This window comes from Natator depressus, chromosome 7 (assembly GCF_965152275.1).
Source record: "Natator depressus isolate rNatDep1 chromosome 7, rNatDep2.hap1, whole genome shotgun sequence".
Lineage (NCBI taxonomy): Eukaryota > Metazoa > Chordata > Testudines > Cheloniidae > Natator > Natator depressus.
In genome coordinates, this window is record NC_134240.1 from 57085943 (window position 1) to 57107316 (window position 21374).

At 46.0% G+C, this 21374-nt stretch overlaps 1 protein-coding gene across 4 annotated transcripts; it reads right to left on the minus strand.

Annotated features, from left to right (window-relative positions):
* Nucleotides 1-223: 223 nt before the first annotated feature.
* ANXA8L1 (annexin A8 like 1) lies at nucleotides 224-20388 on the minus strand. 4 transcript variants are annotated; one of them, XM_074959901.1, is made up of 14 exons: nucleotides 20345-20388; nucleotides 19025-19081; nucleotides 18270-18317; nucleotides 12897-12987; nucleotides 12532-12626; nucleotides 11506-11622; nucleotides 9158-9248; nucleotides 8375-8454; nucleotides 7680-7739; nucleotides 7251-7344; nucleotides 4842-4937; nucleotides 4569-4627; nucleotides 3488-3610; nucleotides 224-1141 (listed from the first exon to the last, which is right to left on the minus strand). In XM_074959901.1, exons 3-14 carry the CDS (start codon nucleotides 18288-18290, stop codon nucleotides 1082-1084), a joined length of 987 nt encoding a protein of 328 aa, XP_074816002.1. In that variant the 5' UTR covers nucleotides 18291-18317; nucleotides 19025-19081; nucleotides 20345-20388; the 3' UTR covers nucleotides 224-1081. The 4 variants fall into 4 exon arrangements, with proteins under 4 accessions (XP_074816002.1, XP_074816001.1, XP_074816003.1 ...); XM_074959900.1 differs by lacking the exons at nucleotides 19025-19081; nucleotides 20345-20388 and adding an exon at nucleotides 18416-18757; XM_074959902.1 differs by lacking the exons at nucleotides 19025-19081; nucleotides 20345-20388 and having other exon boundaries at nucleotides 11506-11619; nucleotides 18270-18350.
* Nucleotides 20389-21374: the final 986 nt, after the last annotated feature.

Genomic DNA, 21374 nt, shown 5'->3' on the forward strand with positions numbered 1-21374 from the left:
ATGTATCAGGATGGCATCACCAAAGGCTCCTAAGGGAGTTGGAGGCCCAGCTCAAGGGGATCTAGGACTCTTTGAACACCCCATCCTAAATACACATATCCTTGTTAATTTCAGGCGCGCAAAAAAGGGAGACTGGCTTCCGCAGGCAGATTCCTCTGCCCCATCAGAAAAATCACCAGGTTGCACATAATGGCTTGTGGTAATTATGCATTTAATTTGCCTGCTTGGAACAAGGAAGGAGCCGAGGGGTGAACTGCTGGTCAGAGCAGAACAGAGTTTGCAGGAACATTTCATCTTGTTCTCCCTGCGCCACTCTCTGGCTCCTGAGCCACATTTTGTGCTCTCGGTCACAGCAGAGTAAAGGCAGAAGAACTTCACCGAGATAAATGGAGCGATTCCGTACGCGGGAGCAGAATCAGGCCCACTGAGACCAGAACGTGGCTAAACGTGGGTTCACAGGAAACATATCGGGCCCAGTTCTGATCTCGCACTAGTTGGATGTAACTCCCTTGTCTTCAGCTGAGTTATCCTGGCTTCCATTGGTGTCAGCAAGGGAGGAATTAGCTCCATTGGTTTTGTAACGATGAGTTCAGCACCCACCCACTCCTGCACCCCTTATTCCTGGGAGCAGCCCCGCTGAAGCCTTCCAAGATGTTTCATTTTGATTTCAAACCTTTTTTTGAGGCAAAATTTACTCCAATTTCAAAATGAACAAAAAAGCAATTTCAAGCCAAAACGCCAGAACTTTTGTTCAGAAAGTGTCAAACTGGGATGTTTTGATCATTCTGAAATTAAAAAATTATCGAATTGAAACGGGCACTGTTTTGTGAACTGTTTCAACTTTGACAAATTGGCCTTTTCCTGTGGAAAAAATGATTTGTTGAAAAATTCCTGAGCAGCTCTTTGTTGGGTACCCAGATCACATAGATTCCTTTAAAAATCTTAGCCTCTAAAGCAGATTTTCCATTTTCTATTTATTCAGTGCTAGGGATTTTCTAGACATCCATTCCCAGACACTTATTCATTGCCAACGGTTTCCGTGCCTCCATTTCAACATCTTGCCTTTTCCCTTCAGATTTCTTCATTTATCACTGCCACAGAGATTCAGCAAGGCTGTCTTGTAATCACCACTCGTGTCCTCCTGACAGAGGGAAGAGCAAAAATAGAATGGAAGGTGGAGGACCGTGCTAGCATTCTAGCCCCATAGAATGCACTCACATCTGACAGGGACTTTGAGAAAGACAGACTACATTGACTTCAATGGATTTATTCCTGATTTACACCCCGTTGTAAGTGAGAGGAGAAACAGGCCTAATAGGGTTTCCCCTCAGTGTAATATATTGAGCCCAATTCTCCTCTCACTTAGACTGGTTTGCAACCAATCAGGACTAACTCCACTAAGTCAATGGAGTAACTCAGGAGTAAAAAAAAAATCATGTAAATGAAAAGTAAAGTAGACTCAAGCCAGTTGTACTCAAGGTTCAAACTGCCTGAGCATTTACGCACCATTCTCCCCACTCACTGGCGAAGAATGAGTGGAGCACTTAGCTGTGAAGCATCAAATTGGTATCATCATTGCCGCAACTCCCAAAGGGGCATAGAGTATTGCTGCTTACGGATCAAGGGCCTACAGAGCATCCTTAAAATGGTCTGGCTGGCTGCTCAATCTACGTCCGTCACTGATTATCACCTTGCACCACCAAAGTTTTAATGCCCCCCAATCGCTGGCAGTGTAGAACTCTTCCTTGGTTAATGTGCTTTGTAAGTCAAGTTTTTAGGAAACAGACAAATCTCTCAGTCTCTGTTGAGGGGAGTGTTAACGAGAAAGTGATGAGATGCTCATTTCATCCTCTCGGGATATTTTGGGGGACCTTCCGCAATGTTTCAACAGGAATTATTATTCAGTCAGGACCATCGACGACCGATCATTAATCAACATGACAGATACTGACAATGTAGATTAGAAGAAGGGGCCTTAATTACAGAAAGATTTCCCAGGGGACTGCTCATACAGGGGCCTCTGTGCCATTTGCACAGGGGAAGGGAACAACCCTGAATGATAGAATGGGAGAAAGCTGGGATTTCAACCCACTGTAGAATGTGGCTTTTTACTAGGGATGAGCAACCAGCTTGGAAACCAAAAAAAAAAAAAAAAAATCCAACTCCAAAGTATTCCGTGGGGGGACAGGGGGTTGGAAAATGTTCAGTTTCTAGATCTCTCACACACAGTATATGGGCCAGATCCCCGGCAGTTGTAACTCACTGTAGCCATTTTTCCTCCAGTCCACCCAAAAGGCCTCTGGACAATGCAAGAGTCTCTCCCCCAGCCCAAAGAAAACCCTAGAGCGGAGAGGAAACAGGCAGGGACCGGCATCTGGTGTTTATTGTTTTATATGATCTGTGCCCTCTTGTGCTTTACATGATTAAGGAGAAGAGTGTCAATGCGTTAGACTGTGCAAAGTGTATGTTCACAGCTGCCGTGTGCCTCTGAGTGAGTTAAGCCAAACACCTCTGGGGTGGAGTTCTGGGACAGGGCGCGTTCAAACACACTGGAGTCTGAGGAGTCACCATTGTACCCAGGGGCTAGGAACAGGACAGCGGGTTCCAGCTCCCCACAGGAGGTGCCAGAGAGAAGATCTGTGTCCCGAGAGTGTGCCTAGGGAACCCAGCATCAGGGCAATGGCTGGACGCTATTTAGGCTCCAGGGGCTTAAAACTCTGGGCAATCCAGAGCCTGGCATTCCCTTCACTGCAGCCCTAGAGAGTGGCTGGACGGGGTGCTCACTAGGATCTGTGACAGAACAACATGGATGTTCCCCCCTGGAGGAGTTGGTCCAAGAGATTTTCATGCCCCTTGGCTCTGCGTGGGAGAGGACAGGCAGAAAGCTCTGCCTGCAACATTTCTGACCAACCCAAACAGGGCCACGGCCCTCTGCAAAACCCTGCGCTTGGCTCCATCCTCTGGCTGCAAAACCTCAGAGATGAAATGGGTGACTGTCTTGCCCCTGCTGGCTCCAAAGTGCTCTGCTAGGCCTGCTGGTGGCGTTCAGCTTGACAGAGGGACTAGGGCAGAATGGGCAATGTGTGCTGAATCACACGGGCTGGGAAGGGAGCTAGGACAGCGGACGGCGACTGTGTTCCACCATGATGCTTCAGCGGGCAGAGCTCAAAGCACGTGGGAGCAGAGCTTGGTTGGTGCAGAGCCTATGGCAGTAGAACCAGCTTCCATCAGCAACTAGTCTGAGCACAAGTCCTGTCACCTGCAGCTGACATTCCATGGCTCACCTGCTCAGCCAGGTGTTTCCCTAATGGGCAAGGAAGGATCCCCAACTCCCTCCAGACTTTGACTCTTTTCAGAGGACTTATGGACGGGGGAGACTCACAATCTTACTTGGGGGGGTAGTCCTTCATCCAGTCGTCAGACACCACGGTGATGGATGTATCAGAAAGGCATGTCAGTGATTCATAACAACAAAGCTACTGCTTACCAGAATCATGGTGGAGAGGGATTTGCCTGCAATCTTTAAGAACTCAGCCTTGATGAGATTTAAGTCAATTTCACTCCTGGAAACGATGATCCTTATGAGGGTCCCATCACAAGTGCCTGCCCCCTGCAATGACACATTTATCACTTTGGCAGTGCCACCGAGTGTTGGCATGATCTAATTTTCTCTCTTTTGGGGGAGGGGGGTGGGGAGAAGAGAAAGCAGATTTAGTGTTTGCAAATTGGTCCAAGATGGAAGAGACCAGGTTTCAGATGCTGCTGGGAATGAACTTAGCACATCTCTGCCTCTCATCCTGGTGCCTCACTATTCATGTGACAAAACCCATCCTGCAGTTTGGTGTGACTGCCAATCTTTGTGCATGAAAAACTCTGGAGCAAACACCTGCAGGGTTGCAAGCAGGAACGGAGGTTTATTGGTGCATACAGCACAGCTAAGCGTGATAGCTTTACAGAGCATCTGCCCAGGACTCCAGCCAATCCATTTAGTCCTTTACCCTTAAGAAGGGGATATTTATCAGTTGCAAAACACTTGGGGGAAGCGTCTCTCATTTGCAGTCTTCCAGGGAAGGAGACTGCATAGGCCCCACATTTCTTTGTTACATCTATGCTCAGTGGGCTAAAGATCCCCATTAGCACTGACACATTCAGCCCCAAAGGCTTTAGGGATTTCCATGTACTTCCCCCTGGACTTCTTTTGTTTATTTTAATGTCACTGAGAAAAATGCATCCTAAAAAAACAGGAAACTTATTGGTACCAGAACAATTCAACCACCACTAGGGACAAAACCCAGCCCTAATTTATACCCAGTGCAAATCCGATGACCTCTGTGGGGGTTGCACTTATGTAGCTGAGGGTAGAACTGGACTCTTTGTGGCAGTCTCAACTCCACAGAAGCAAGCTCCTTCAGGACTTTAACTCTACATGTCCCTCTTCTTCCAAAGGGGCTGGGCCGGACTCTCCTCTCACTTGCACCAGTTTTACCCCACTGCCCCTTCAGCGCTTCGGACTGAAGTGAGAGGAGAAGTAGGCCCGCTCTGAACAGCCTGAGCTAGAACAGTCTTACCTTCAAGGCATGGTACAGCCGCTCTGCAAAGTAACTGTGGATGTTCTTTGTGCATTTCACTAGACACAGGAAAACATTCAGTTAGTGCCCAGGATCAGTCTAACCTAGGGACAGCAGATTATAGTAATTCAATTCCCTATCGTCTTCCCTAAACCTCCCCATGAGATCATGGCAGCTAAGAAGTGCGCTGGTATTATGGGATGGATGTGCTTAGCCCACTACCGCAGTAGAAGAGAAGCGTAGACAAAAGTAAGGGAGTCCGGTGTCCCTTACCAATAGCCAGCATGGCATCTTCTAGTGAGCCGTGGGTTTCACTTTGGATGCTGTCTTCTAGACTTTTACTGGCGAGCTTCTGGTATTCATCAAAGACTGTGGGAAACAACAAATGAAGGACTTTTAAATCCAGGCCAAACAATTCCCCAGGCATTTTGTGCCTTTTTTCCACTGATTGCGTTTCTGAGGGGCCTGACCCAAAGCCCACAGAAGTGGATGGCCTGATTCCCATTGACTTCAGGTGAGGTTCAAAAAATGTGAAACACAAAAATACTGGCACCACACAAACACAAGTAAGTATCTGTTTGTGCATATGATGGGTAAGTATGCACGAAGATGGGCACTGGTGTACGTAATTACTGGCTTACATTTGGAAGTACAGGTTCGCTCATTGCATGTTCATTTGGAAATCTGGCCCTTAATCCCTGTGTTTGACTATTGATCTATATCTGGTTCCAGAGGGGTCTGCATGGCTCTAGCATTCAGTTTTGTGTTTGCTGCTGTCACTGGCTCAGGGAGCTGAAGTAAAACTAAACTAACAAGATCTGAGCTGCTCGTGGCCCTTCAGTTTTTGGATGGGGGGAAAAACACCAGGGGAAGCTCGAATTTCTTGTTTTCCTCCTTGCAAAAAGAAAAACCACTAAGTGAGAAAACCATAAGCAAAAATACAGAGGTAAATTCCAAGATCTTTGGATTTACTCAGATTCCTGTAGAAAGTTCATATTGAACCACAGCAGTGAAGATTTGTTTTCTCTCTAGGTAGAGTGTAGACACTGCAAGTGAGGAATTATTAAGCCTCAAGTTTGACTTCTAGACCTGCACACAGAGCTAGCAGTTAAAGAAGACCTGTGTATTAGGGAAGTCATGGAATCGCCTTCACTGGAGAGTTTCAAAACAAGGCTGGCTAGCCATCTGTCTTGGATGGTTGAGATGCAACAAATCCTGCATCTTGGCAGGGATGAGACTAGATGACCCTTACAGTCCCTTCTAACCCTATGGTTCTATGTAACACAGTGAGCTTCAAATATAAATCTGGGCAGCGTTCAAGCTTATCTCCTCTAACCTCAGTGCTTAGATACTACGGTAAAAGACACTAACAGATTGGAGATGACCTTCTCAGCTCAGGCCTGTATCAGAAATAAGTTTAGCTGGAACAGAGTTGAAATGAACTGAATTTTAAATAGATACCATTACTCCGCTCTCAGAGCGGTGGGGGGAAATCAGAGAAGAGCTGCTTCTTGCAAAAGGCTAAACCAAACCCATATTGTTTTTACTGTGACATGATCACTTATTTGAATGATTAAACCTCTATCAATGTTCTTTAATATGACCTTAAAAAGTAATATAAGTGCAATGTGTGCATGTGAATCATGACACATTTAATTAGGTGAGTGGATCTCAAACTATTTACCCTCCAGCCCTTCTTTGATCAACATTTTTTAAAACGCATGATTTGGGGGGGGGGGTCTGCCTCATGATTTTTGATCTCTCGAGGTCAGCAATACTGAACTGATTCTGTGAGGTTACATTTGGAAATGTAAGGGGGAGCTGGCCTCAGATTCCTAGCAAGAGGCCACAGAAGCAAAGTTCAGGTTCACCTGCTGCAGGCACATGGTCTGACTTCGCACCAGGTGACTGGCCTATTGTGAACACGGGCACGACAGCCAACGTAACAAAGCCTGTTTGGCTGAACAGTCTGTGGTCATTGGCGGCTCTATGCAGCTCATGGGACGGTCTGATGTCGTAGTTCCTTCTGTCACTGATATCTATCATGTTCTTAGGAGCATGGTGCAGGGATTCTACCTGGGTGTGTTGTGATTCTTCAACATAAAACCATGCCACAAGTATGAACAGCATGTTGTAATGCATTTTAGAAAGTGACACTCTCTCTGTCTCTCACTGAGGTGATATCTTTTATTGGACCAACTTCTGTTGGTGGAAGGGAGAAGCTTTTGAGCATCACAAAGCTCTTCCTCAGGTCTGGAGAAGGTGACACGACGATTACCATCTTCAGATCTGAGGAAGAACTCTATGAAACTCAAAAACTTGTGCCTTCCACCAGAAGTTGATCCAATGAAAGATATTACCTCACCCACCTGGTCTTTCTCTCCAGCCATCTTTGTCTAACACACCAGTCTCTATGGTATCTGAACTCTTCAGTAAATGGACTGATTTGCAGATGTGTTGAATGCTCAGATCTCCCACCAAAGCGAATGGGAGCTTCTGGATGCTCAACACCTTGGGAAAAAAAAGTCAGGGCACGTATTCAGGTGCTTAAATGTAGATTTAGCTGCCTAACTTTGGGTGTCCCGGTTGGCCTGGGCGTCCTTGCATCTGCTTTCTGTGGGGGATGCTTTTTCATTTTGGAAGCTGCTGCTGTGTGTGAAAATACATCCCCCTGCTCTGTACCTCTCAGCAAGTGGGTGGCGCTCCTGGTGCACAGGATGGTGATGAATTGGATCTCATCGGTGCCCCGTATCTTCTCCCCAGCAGCGTAAAGAGCCTGTGATTGAAACACATTGGTTACAGCTCCCAGTGACGTTCGAGGCATGGATCTCACAGGGGAGGGGTTCATGTGGCTTGGTGCAAAGCAGCATTTCCGCTCCCGCTGGATGTGTGCTGGGGCACTGCTTGTATTGCTTGGATAACCGATTTTACCATGCCACTTGCTGCCAGGCAAGCTAGACCCTTTCACACCACAACCCTTGCCTTTGTTTAAACTGGGATAGTAGCTAATTGTTACAGCAGGGTGAGTAATTCCATTCCCTACCGAGGGCCTTCAGGTCACACCCTAAGAATCAGTGCTATGGTAAAGGACCGGTCACTTTATAGAAATACCTGTGCGTCCTGAAGCACCGTCGCTGAATCCATATAGCATCTTGGATCATCCCTCTCGCCCTAGGAAGGTACAATGGAAACACGGTTATTTGCTTTCCTACAGTGTTGCCCGCATGAGGATCTCAAAGCACTTTACAGACGGATGAATTCATCCTCCCAGCCCTTCATCCTTGCCAGGTAGATAAGCCTTATTGTGACATACAATACAAGAGAAAAATCCTTGCTGGTGATTGGCGCCTCATCATATGAGTGGTTTTAGCCGATCAGTTGCTATTGCTTAACTCAGGTCAGTAATTCTGACGCATGGAGATGCTCTCTGAAGATTGTGGGGCAGGGTATAGAAAGGGGGCACAATGCAATTGGGGTACATCACTTTTGAAACTAGCTGGAGGGCAATGCCCAGGTTGCTGTATAGGAATGGATGGTGTATAGGATGGTGCCCCCAGTGGCGGAGCTCACAGAAACAGTTTTGGAGGCTAACTACTAGTGCCTAAAGGAACTCTCGACTCTGCATCAGCTTTTAAAGCAGAGATCTAGTTCAAGGGGTCTCTCTGTGCGGGTGATTTATCTCATAATTCTGATGGCTACCTGCAGCAGGTGGGCTTGCGATAAGAGGCTTGTACTCACTGCTAGTCCCAATCAGAAGAAGGGGAGATGAAGAGTCCTGGATCCCCATTCTTTCATCACAACCCTACCTGAAGGAGGCAAACCAATATCTGCTCGAAGTAGCCACTTGTGTCCGATCTGATGTCCTCTTCCAGGTTAGAACCATACTCTGCAAGGGAAAGAGGACCAAGAAGAGGCGGGGGTGACGTGTTCACTGAAAGGCACAGTGAATGACTGAGGTGTCACCATGCCTTCCAGAACCAAATGAATGCTTGGCAGGCCCCAAGAAGGTAACCTGAGGGAAACACATGGCTGTGAGCAGCTCACTTAGCCCCGACTCAGGAACATGCGTCAGCAGGGTTTCTAATATTAAGTCAAGGGGCCAAGCATATGCTCAAAAGCCAAGCATGTATTTAATTAAGTACCTTATAGAATCTGGGCCTTATTTTCTGAAACCCTCTCTCAAGGCCAAATGCTGCCCTGGAGCCTTGAAGGGATTAAAGGATGGGCCTGGACATAAATTTGACAGAGTCCCAACTGGGGCATGTCCCAGTAAAGCAAAACCCGGTGAACAAATACAGCTCCATAGACAGGAAGATTCCATTACACCAACATTGGTTTGCTTGCTACCCACATGAACTAAACCCATGACACCTTTGAGGTTTGCCCGTTACTAGATGGGACATTTAAAGGTGGGATTTTTTCAGAAGCAGCCAGAGTTGGCCCAACTCCCGTTGACTCCATTGGGAAGCCAACACCAAGCTCTTTTGAAGATCCCGCCTTACTATGGAATATGTTAGCAGTTCATTCAATTGCCACGAAACCCCCTCACAGTGCTTCCGTCACACACAGTGTAGTGTAAGCTGCTTTACCTTCTTTGTAAGCTTTGATTATTTCTTTAATTTGCACTTTTGTCCGTGATGCCAGGATCTCTATAATGACACCTTCGCTTGTTCCTAGACCCTTTAAGAGGAAAAAGGAAAAAAGAGTGGGAGAAAATACTTTGCCATGCAATTAAAGCTATCTTTAGAAAAATAGCCCTCAAGTGTCTGAGGGTTGTCATAGGCTGTGTGCCGAGCTGTGATAAATTGTCACGGTGAAACCTGGAACCACATTCACCTTGTTCAGTTTCAGTACAGATTTGTTTGCTAAGGCTCACTCCTCCTCTGAGCAATCCTAGAGTTGAGGTTGATTTTATGGGGCTCTGCCCATGTACAATGCATTCATCAAGGCTTTCAGTGACAAGTGGCATTAGAAGGGTGTGAGGAGAATGATGCAATCAAATCTATCCATCTACATACAATTTTCATAAGCTTCTCTCCACTTGTAATTTTGCAAATAATTAGAAGTAGAGAAATAAAATCCCACATCACAACCTTGGGATGCAAACATCCCATACCAAACTCTTCGTATCCGGAAGAAGACATCAGCCCATCCTGCCCCTCCAGCCACCATCACTGGCTGATTTCTTATGGGCTTCATGTCAGAGGTTAGGGATTTGAAAGAGGAGAGGGGAGTAGCCTTATGGGTTGGTCCAAGGAGGGCATCCCATGCACAAAGGGCAGGTTGAGAGGAGGTGCAGGGATGTTGGTGTTAGAAACTGATGAATGAGCAGCTGAGGATGGCCTCCCTTGCAGAGCAAATTTGATGAGTAGGCTGCAGTAGACAATGGGACAAGCAGGGAGGGGATGTGCTGAGAGTCCCAAGCAGACTGCGAAGAATTACAAAGGGATCTCACAAAACTGGGTGACTTGGCAACAAAATGGCAGATGAAATTCAATGTGGATAAATGCAAAGTAATGCACACTGGAAAACACAATTCCAACTATACATATAAAATGATGGGGTCTTAAATTAGCTGTTATCGCTCAATAAAGAGATCATGGAGTCATTGCAGATAGTTCTCTGAAAACATCCACTCAATGTGCAGCAACAGTCAAAAAAGTGAACAGAATATTGGGACTCATTAAGAAAGGGATAGATAAGAAGACAGAAAATTCCACTTTGTCTCTATATAAATCCAAGGTACGCCCACAGCTTGACTGCTGCAAGCAGATGTGGTCACCCCATCTCAAAAAAAGATATATTGGAATTGGAAAAGGTTCAGAAAAGGGCAACAAAAATGATCAGGAGTATGGAACGGCTTCCATATGAGGAGAGATTAATAAGACTGCGACTTTTCAGCTTGGAAAAGTGACAGCTAAGGGGGGATATGATAGAGGTCTATAAAATCATGACTGGTGTGGAGAAAGTGAATAAGGAAGTGTTATTTACCCCTTCACAAAACACAAGAACTAGGGGTCACCAAACGAAAATAACAGGCAGCAGGTTTAAAACAAAACAAAAGAAAGTATTTTTTTCATACAACACACAGTCAACCTGTGGAACTCTTTGCCAGAGGATGTTGTGAAGGCCAAGACTATAACAGGGTTCAAAAAAGAACTGGATAAGTTCATGGAGGATAGGCCCATCAATGGCTACTAGCCAGGACAGACAGGGATGGTGTCCCTAGCTTCTGTTTGCCAGAAGCTGGGAATGGGTGACAGGGGATGGATCACTCGATGATTGCCTGCTCTGTTCATTCCCTCTGGGGCACCTGGCATTGGCCACTGTTGAAAGACAGTATACTGGGTTAGATGGACCTTTGTGTGACCCAGTATATCCATTCGTATGTGATGGGCCTGGAAGGGGATGAAAAGGACTTAGAACTTGAGCCTTTGGAGGGATTCAAAGAAGGTGGTGATGTGGTCATTGAAGGTGAGGATGATGATCTTAGAAGCTGTGTTTTGTGGGGACCTGACATTGTTGGGGAGGCCCAAGAGAAGAGGAGGTTACAGTTGACAAGACAGCAGAGAAGGGCCTAGATGAGAGCTGTGGCTGTCTGGGCAGAAAGAAGAGGAACTTGTGAATTTTATAGAGCAAGAAGTGGCAATAGAGATCTGTATTTTTCAATCATTCTTCACCAGAAATACGGAGTTTTGCACAGTTCTGCTGTTGACCTCAAGTCAAAGGCATAAATAATATTTTAAAGGGTGCCCTTTCCACCAAAGACGTGCTGTAATAGCTTATCCAGCCAAATATTTGCTATAAACATTGGCCTGCTGAGAAACAATACAGTAGAAAGGGTTCATCCAGTTCAGCTACTAAGCACTTGTATTAGCACAGGAAATTAACACAGTGTTCCTACTACCACTTAATAAGCAGCATGTCATTGATTTACCTTCAGGGCATCATGTAATTCCTTGGCATCATATTTGAATGGTGGGTACATAAGGGCTATGATGAGCCTCTCAAACTTGCCACTCAGTTCAGACTTCAAGCTGGCAATAAGATCCTGCTAAAGACGAAAGATCTAATTAAGGGAAGAGTGCATCCAATGCTCACTGCGTTGCATGTCACTTTCCCTGAATCTCCATTTGTAACCCCCATGATGAGCTACAGCGATAAAGCTGATGCACAGTGTCATGTTGACTGGCTTATTATACAAGCACCTATGGGGCTGATCAGGAGGCCACCCTTATGAGTGGACTGTGTCTAGGTATTTCTGTAGTGCCTCCTCCAATAACAGCAATATCTGGGCACTTCACAAACATTATAGAATTCATCCCCACAACCCTTCCACAAACCCAAATCCTTGATATTTCCCATAGGGAAGTTTGTGGCTTTCCAACTGGCTCTGCTCTTCACGCACACATGCCCTGGCCAGCCCAGGCCTGGTAATAAATCCGGGGATTGGTGTTGGACAAGAAATCTGGATGCTGCAGAACATCATGGTCATTAATTATACTGCATCCGTGCAGTAGATAGAACCTTGGGTCCCAAGAACACAGACCTCCATTAAGAAGGTAGACTTGCACTGTTGTAGTACGGTCAGTGCCCAGAACCTCTGTACCCTTCCATAAAATACCTAGAGAGAGACAAGGTGAGTGAGGGAATATCTTATTGGACCAGCTTCTACTGGGGAGAGACAAAAGGTCTGTGTAAGCTTGGAAGCTTGTCCCTATTGCCAACAGAAGTTGGTCCAATAAAAGATATTACCAGTCCCACCTTGTTTCTCTAATATCCTGGGACCAACACAGCTACAACACCAGTGCCAATAGACCAATGGGTGACACAAACACACAACATCTGACATTCCGTCCAGCAGAGGGCAGTGCTCCCATGGTCTCTGACACCTCCCTTCTCAGGAAAAGCATCATGCAGTGCAAAGAGAAAATTGATCAAACATGTCCTTTCTCTGGATAACCTGTCCAAACTGTTCCTTGAACGATCTGGCAATCTGTTGACGCTGTGCGCTCCTCCTTGTGGTGAGGACATCGATTATAGCCTGTTCATCTGTCCCTGGAAACAAACGATAATAGGATGTAAACACGCTGTGCAGGAGAATAAGGCAAGACATGTCAAACTCCCAAGGGTATTGCCCATCCAACCTTCCCAAACTCACTGTCCTCACAAGGAGGGGATTTAGGAACATTTTGGAGCAGCTTGGATTCTGAATTCCCATGTGATGGCACAAATGGCTGTGGTTTTCTGTAGGGAATTGTGCTAATGCTATAACCGAAGTGTAGAATGTTTTAAAAACATGGCTGGTAATAGATAGAGTCAACTCACCGAGTCCTTTCATGGCTTTATACAGTACTTGGGCATCGGGTGTGGGGTCAAAGCTCAGGGCGCCTTTCACTGAGCTGCCATCTTCATCACGCTGTAAGAAAAGGCAACTATGCATCCCATGTGAAATTAGTTTGATGGGGCTCAGTCCAGGTCCCGGTGGACTTAGAGCACAGATTACACTATTGCAATAGGTGCTGATTAACTCCTTAATGGCAGTCCCAGCAGAAAGACCTGACTATCGAAACTGGACTTTTCTGTTGCCCTGAAAGGTGGTATCTTGTTATGTTCATGGCGTATACACGCACAAGTTAGATAAACATGCAAAATACTCTTGCTGGAAAGGATGCAATGTAACAACTTTATTTCTTAGAATCCAGAATGATAACACACAAGAACCCAAAACAGAAAGAGACAAAGCAGGCTGCTCCCTAAAACAGAGGCACAACTCTCCCCACTTTGTTCTAGGCTGCCTTTTTGCAGACTGATTCTGCAAGCCCCAGATCACAAATTTCCCTGCCTAGCCTGCAAGCAAGACCTAGAAACCCTTCGATCTTAAAGTGATCACTTGCCATTTTAAACACAGTTTTCCAAGCACCATGTAAATCACAAACACAGTTTAATACAGTTGAGTATTTGTGTGTGATACTACATTACTGCTATAACCAGAGTGTTATCATGCAGGGTAGTTTTATACATAACTTCATTCGTTCCATGGCATATCCCAGTTGAAAACATGGGCTTTTCTGTACTGTAGCTTCACATGCCTGGCTCCTGATTGAGGTAGAGTTGGGCGTGACTGGCTTCACAGGGTGTGGCATCCCAAAGGAGAGCTACAGGCCAAGCAAGAGGAACCAGTGTATTTTGCAAGGGTGGATGAAACTGGAGACGTTCAGGTTTAGCAAACTTGAGCGAGAATCTCTTTCCTCCATCCCCGGCCTGGGGTCCTGACTTAGAGGGGGGTCTCTGGGCAAGCCGCAAGGAAATGGCCAGCCCTCTCCTCCCTGTGCTGTTTATTAAGTGGTAGCATTTCAATACATCCCAACCTTGTGATGCAAACATCCCAAACCCAGCCTTGCAGTGTAGGGTTCACCTAATGCAGCTAATCGGGGACAGGCTTGGATTTACCCACCAACTCCCAATAGTTTGGGGCCTTAGGCCTTGTCTACCTGGGAAAGATTTTTGATACAAATTAACGTGTGAACTTACACCAGTACAGTTGTTCTGGTATTACCCCCCAGTGGACAGCCTTATTCCAGTATAAGAGGGCCTTTTCAGGTTAGTTTATGTTGCTTGCGAGGGGTTGACGCTAAACCCGAAAAAGGCACTCATGCCAGACTAGGAGTCCATATAGGATAGCCATCTCAATATAATGGGTGAAACTTTCCCATCTAGAAGACCCCAAAGTCTCCAGATCAGCTGGACTCAGGCCTAGGAGACTGCTTTTGTGAAAGCAACATGTCGTATCTTGCTAGACTTTCAGATCATCTTCCTTCCCGCCTATCCCGAACCTTACAAGGGAAGTCAGCATTCTTCTTTGACTAGTCAAATGCATTTATTGACATTCTTTTTCCTCCATGAGAGGCAATTGCCAACACTGAACTCCGTTTTCCAATGAAGAGCTAATGGAACCAATAGTCACCCCTACTCAGCTTTTGTTAGCTCTACCTACCAGGTAGGAGATGGGAACTATGCCCATAGTAACTGTAGGGCAGAGCTGCATGCTGGTGACCTTGCAAAATCTCACTAGAAACCCGGCATGCGATTCCTGGAGGAATCTTTCTCAAGCTCTTCTACCTGGCAAGGCTCACTTGGAGATGGCCATGGGGTGGAAGGATATGGGCAGAAGAGGGATTGTGTGTGGGAAGAACTTGGACTGCTTGGTAAATCTCTAGGAAAAGAGGCATGGAGTCCAAGGCTGCACCAGTGGTAATAGCAGAAGGGATTCATACTTAAGCAGGAACCACAGGGTGAAATGCTTATGACCCATGTCACGCAGGAGGAGGTCAGACTCACTAGATGATCATAATGGTCCCTTCTGGCCTTATTCTCTATGAATCGAAGGTTCCTGCCAGCTGACTATGTTTGCCTGAAAGCAGCTGTTGGGGTGGCCTAGCTCTATGCAAAAGAAACAAAGGCAAACGTCTGTGTGGATGGAAAGTTGTCTGCGTATGTCCCTGCTACTATATCTAGCTCCCTTTGACACACAGCCTAGGACAGGAAGCAGTTGGAATAGTGAGAGTTACTCGCATAGTTTTTCTTGTATGTGAAGCTTGCTTCCTTCTATATTATGGGCCTATAGAGTTCCTCTGTCTAGATTTAGTTAACTAGGGTTAGGTTTACTTAGCCCATAGTTTGAATATTAGGTTTATTCCTGTTTGTCTTTATTTATCCTCATCCTCATACTTACATCAATCCCCGTACGGGCACCCAAAGTTAGCTGCCCTGCTAAACATCTTCCTCCCTGTTGATTGCATTGTCTCCCCAGTCCTCCCACTCACACTTCTCCACTGCATGAAATTCAAATTCATTGTCCTCCTTTTCACACTCTTCTGGAACCATGTGAAGGGCCAGATCCTCAAGTGAGGTGTTGCCACTTTGTGCTTTACTTCCAGTGGAAGGTGGCGGTCCAGCTGGCATTCCTGACCCCGGAAGGATCACCACACTGTTGCTTATAATCAACATCGAGACTCCCATGCCACTCACTCCTTGCTCCTGGCAGAGGGGATGTGGATGAAGAAAGGAGGGAAGACTGGGATGCCCCACTGTTGGCTGCGGCTTCAGTCCCTGCAGACTGTTAGCAGCCTGGGTGTGAGTTAGAGCAGCCTGGGGAATGCTCTCGGTTGGTGCACTGTGACTCTGAGATTGGGGAAGTGCAAAGGTGAGTTTTAATTTATAGGGCTCTTGGGGCAAGGCACACAAATTTAAATGACCCTTATGAAAAAAAATCCCAATCAGGGATTTGAGTCAGTTCTGGCTAGAAGGAATCAGGCATGACTCACAGCCACACAAGTCCTCTATTTGTGTTCTCTGGCTGTCATAGCAGAGGGAGGGAGAAAGGTGTGGCCATATCAGGTTAGGACAGGAATCCAGCTGAGACTCATCCGGCTTTCTGTTTCCAGGTGACTCCTCAGAGGTAGCTGACTGAAAAGAGTCAATATATGCAGCACTGCCATAACGAACAAGCCCCATTAGACAGGCATGCAGCGGGATCTACTCCACCTGACGTGCTCCTCAGTTAGGCTTTTTTACTTGACTATCTCTAGTTACAATTTTCCAAACAAAGTTTCTTCTCACGAAAAAGTGGCATTTTGTCCAAAACCTAAGTTTTCTGTGGGAAAATGTGGGTTTTGCCTGGATTTTTTTAAATGGAAAGTTTCTCACAAAATGTTCATTTTTCAAAATTTTGAATTGAAATGTTCACTTTGTTTTTCAAAAAGCAAAAGAAAATTCAAACTTTAGTCCATTTAAAAAAAATGTGGGGGAGGGGGAACAATCTCCAGGGCTTTTGGAGTGGTCGTGGTTCTGTGCTTTGCTTCCTCTTTCCACTCTCATTTTTCAAAGTGTCTCCAATTTTGGAAGAGTAACAGAGCAGCAAAATTAAAAACTAAAAGGAAAAAAAGTCATGCCCCCCCTCCACCCATTATTCATCTTCTTGGACCTGGTGGTGAAACGGGTGGGGTGGAAGAGGAATGCTGACATTTCAAAAGTTTCATTCAGAAATAGGAGGGGGGCAAAATGAGACAATATTTAAAAAAAACCACACAGGAAACTTTCATTTGTTTCCATTTCACAGGGTTCAAATTTGAAATTTTTCATGAAATGGTTTGTCTATTTTCAAACCAACTCTACCAGTAATGCTCTCAGTCAAAAACCAGAGCAAAATGTTTTCCCCACTTGAAGTAGAATCCTGGCCCTCACTGTTCTCCATATTTTATACTGGCTAGAGTAAAAGCACCATCTGTATCACATGAGAATCATAGAGTCCAGCTACCGGGCAATACAAAGAGGAGGCAGCATTGGGACAAAAACAGTTAATGGAAGACAGCTAAACAAACCCCATCAGGATAATGACGGTTTGGCGCTGGTGTCTGGAATGCGGCTGGGTGGAGAACTGGAACACCATTCTGTGGAGAATTTTGAGATTTCAGAATCTGGTTTCATTCCAGTTTGGAACAAAAGCCAAAGCTCTGAAGTTCTCTGCAGAAGGGAATTATTTTCTGCCCAGCTTTGGGGCAGTTTGCCTGTTGGGCTGCCCTAGAGCCAGAGATCCTGGAAGCTCCAAGAACCCATGTTGCCTAAGAGCCATGTGCCTTATAGTTTGGGGAGCTGGATCTCCCTGGCTCGCCATTAGCCTGCCAGGTGGGCTCTGGAAGGTGCTGGACAGCCCAGCTGGCAGGAAGCCAGCCAGGCTTCCAATGGAACAAATGAAAGTGTATCATCAAAATGTTTCTGACCCGTTCGACTGTGGACAGGGCTCCTGGTAACTCTGGTGGCTGGTAGGTGACTGCGTTCAGGAAGTAAACGCTTTCCCAGTGACCAGATCATCATCATCATCATCTAGGTCTCCTCTTTATCTCCAGCTCTTGGTAAATCAGTACAAAGTCTCAGGGTGGAATCCTGAACCTACTGAAGGTAACAGGAATTTTGCCATTAATTTCAGTGGGGCCTAAATTACACACCTGATCAGTTGCTGCCCTCCACACTTTGACCTCAGGTACAGAATGGGTCTGCCTCAGTGAAAGCCATTCAGCCACTGGACCAGATTTGAAATGTACATTTTCAAAGTAATGTGAACTTTAAAGGAACATTGTGATCTTGGCTCCCCATTGAGTCCAGCTCCCCGTACTGATAGGCAACTGCCATGGAAGGTTTTGAATGGCTACTTGAAACCACATCTCCTTCCAGGACCAGGATCTACCACCACAGCTGGAGCAATCAACCCGGTGGCCAATCGAGAGGCTGATGACAATGGGAGGTTGAATGTTTGCAGGAGCTGGACCTAGACTATGTAACTCACTCCTACAAGGGAAGAGACTGACCAAGTTGTTCACAGCTCTCAGAACTAAACGCAGAACTCATTTCCTCAGCTTAGCTGTCCTTCAGTAAAGTCTCCACCCACCTAACCCCTTCTCATAAGCAAACAGCCAATAAAAGTGCTAGCCTGTTGCTTAAAAACCAGCACACATATTTAACAAATTCCTCATAATCAAACACACGCACACAGAGTGGTCATGCATCAGGTGTGGTCAGTTTGTAAGTGGAAGGATTTTACTCTGTCTCTACACATAGAATTTATATATTGTCTGAGGCATGACAATGCGCCTCTAAAATCATGTACAGAGAATTTCACATGCCAATATTTCCTCTACTTACCCAGCCCTTCCACCATGCCATGGTACACTTGGTAGCAATTCTTTTTTCCTGTAAATAAAGGAAGTTACATGTTGGATCTTTTGAAAGTTAAAGGTCTTGAGCATGTGTGAACTGGAAAGACAAAAAAAAGTTTCCTGCAAACTCACCACTAGAAAATAAGAAAAAAAAAATTCTGCTCTCTGGAGGTCTATTCACACTGGCCGCTGCAGGGTCTAACTGGCACCTCTGCACCAAAAAATGTACAAATATGTGCCTTCCTCTTCTATACACCCCACAAGGCAACACCTTAAAGACATGGTTCGACCGGTTTTTGTACATATGATCTCACTGGCAGAGATGCAGTTGCTTAGTAACAGGACTTCCCTGGTTAAGAGCCTCACTTTCAAACTTGGTTGACTAAAGTTTGAATTTCCCCTTCTGATTTTTGCAATGTGCCTGCCTTAGCCCCAGGGGCTTGTGCACCATGGAAATGACAGCCAGATAATGTCAAGATACCAGTGTGGCCCAGAGCACCTAAAACACTCAGATCAATTGCTCTCTAATTATTAAAGGACTCTCTCTACCTGTACCCGAAGAAAACAAGACACTAATTCCCTCAGCTAATCCCCACCCAGTGCCCCATCCCTCCCAGCAAAGCCTAGGAGAAACAAAGGAGCCCTACAGCTTGCACTGAAGCTCACTACGTTGAGGCTGTGAAGACCCAGGAGGGAAGGGCGTTCCAGAGCCCCACGTGGAGAAGGCACTACGAGACGCACCCTCTCTGTCGTCGCAAGGTCTGGGAACTCAAGGGCCTCTGACAATCACAGCAGCACCTGAATGAGGAGGGAAGTGGTCTGTTAGCCAGGCCCAAAGCAACTAGATGTAGCCCTGTGGAGATTCCATTGCTATCACCTACTCTCGGGGTGATGGACTCATAAGCTCTCCCTCCCCCCACTAAAGCTGGCCAAACTTTGGGGCTTTTCCAAATCCCTCGGTGGGATACACAGATCTGGTTACATGTGCCTTCCTGGGGGGGAAAGGGGAGGGAATCAGCCCATCCTGAGCAAGATGGATACAAATGTAATGGGCCCACAGCTCTCAAAATGCCAGGCAGCCCAATGAAAATCAGGGACTGGACTACTGTGAACTGTAAGGCCCCTCTAGTGAGGGACTAGCGGCTACTCCTCCCAGCCCTCCCACCTCCTCAGCCTCGGCCACCTTGACTTAGGCAGACCAGCCCAACCTGGAGAGACTGATCTCCGCTTTAGACCCTGTTCCCCTTCAGAGACTGGGCCCAGGCACCACGTGCTCAAGCTGCCATGGGGGAATTGCAGTTATTGCAAGGCTTTGGAAGACAGATTGTAAGGGAGTGGTTCCTCCCATGCCCCGGAGCGGTGCCCAGCTCTCCAGGGTCAATAACTGTCTCAGTAACATTCCTTTCTGGAGACCAACATCCACGCCCTGAGTTAGCGAACAACACTGCCAGCTCCAGCTCCACCCCTCACATTGTTTTCCCATGATGATCACAGGATTATGCAGAAGTTGCCAGAGTCTGGCCTATTGTGCAAGCTGCTCCAGATTGTCAGGGGTCTCTGGAGTTCTGGGCCACCCCTGGGGTCAGCTCTGTGCTCAAGTTTTTTCAGTTCTGCTGTCAGGACTGCCAGAGGTTTGGGGTTGTGGTGTTTAAACTCTGTGCTGATTTCCCCACTGGCAGCTTTGGGGAATTCAAGAATGACTGACAAGAGTTTGCTCAAATTTCCACAGATTTAAAATATATTTTTTAAAGTGGGGGCCCTCAGGAGAGGAAGGTGCTAAGGCTGCTTTAAGAGACCTTTGCCCTCTCAAACTTAGAGCTGCTCTGTTCGACCTGGTCCAGCCTGCTACAATCTGAAGGATATCAAAGCCAATGAAGAATCACTAGGGTGTAGGGGCAGCACAGTCATGCCCCCTTCCACATCCCCTGTGCCACCAGGTGGCCCTAAATGCCCACTTAGCTATTTGGCTGCATGGGAAGATGTGACCCCACATGTCATTCATTAAAAAAAACAAAACAAAAAACCCCCAACAAACCACATTTTTAAACAAACTTTCCTTACCTCGGATATTAAGAGCACCTGAGATCATTGGGTGGAGTAGCTGTCATTGCTATGTAAGGATATGGGTGTCTCTGCACGAAGTAATGGAGGATTTGGCCTGCAGAAAGCAGAACACACAGTGCTGGCTCTAGCTTGCAGAAGGCTGTCATGTTTAAAAATTTTCAGTGTAATGATATTTTTAAAAACTCAGATTACCTCCGTTCCACCACCCATGCTGTTCACTTCCCTTCTGCCTTTTGTGCATTTTTTACAGTGAAGATTTTCATGGCCTATCTCTAGTCATTCACTTTCCTGGGCTACTGCAACAGGCTAGTCAGACACTGCTGTGTTAGGACAGCAAACAGGATAGAAGAAAGTTCAGAAAGCATGGAAACCAAGGCTTAGTAAAACCCCGACACCCGATTCCACTCTCACATTGGTGAGAATTAGGAGCGAGTCAATGGCTAGCCATGAATGTAAACTGACATAAGTGGGAAGCGAATTAGCCTGATATTTCTACAAAACCCAAATGCAATCTCGCAGCATCTCTTACATTTGCACTGATCCATCTGAAAAGAGAGAACCTTAAAAAAAGATACTGGAAATGAAACAATAGTGTATTAATACATTGTAAATGATCATGGGGACGCAAGTTACTGTTACATGTAGTAATAAGCCAGGAGGTTTATTACACTCATCAGTAACAGTCTATAATAAAGCAGATGAGAGGAGAAACCAAGACTATGTGGTCACTGAGGATTCCTTTGGTAAAAATAGGGGCTAACTCCAGCATTGTGGCGTTAGCCACTACCAAAGATACAGAAGTGGAGTACCTATGTCCAGTAGCCTAGGATAATGGTGAACTCAACGGCAAACTTATAAGTAGAACAGGAAAGGCACTAGGTGCTGTACAAACACAGAACAAAAAGATTGTCATCTCTGTGGGGCAGAGACAATCTAATAAGATACTATATAAAATCATGTCTTCAGCAGAAGAAACAGGCCTTTTTAAACATTATAGACAGGTTACTTAATCACTTGTTTTTTCAGC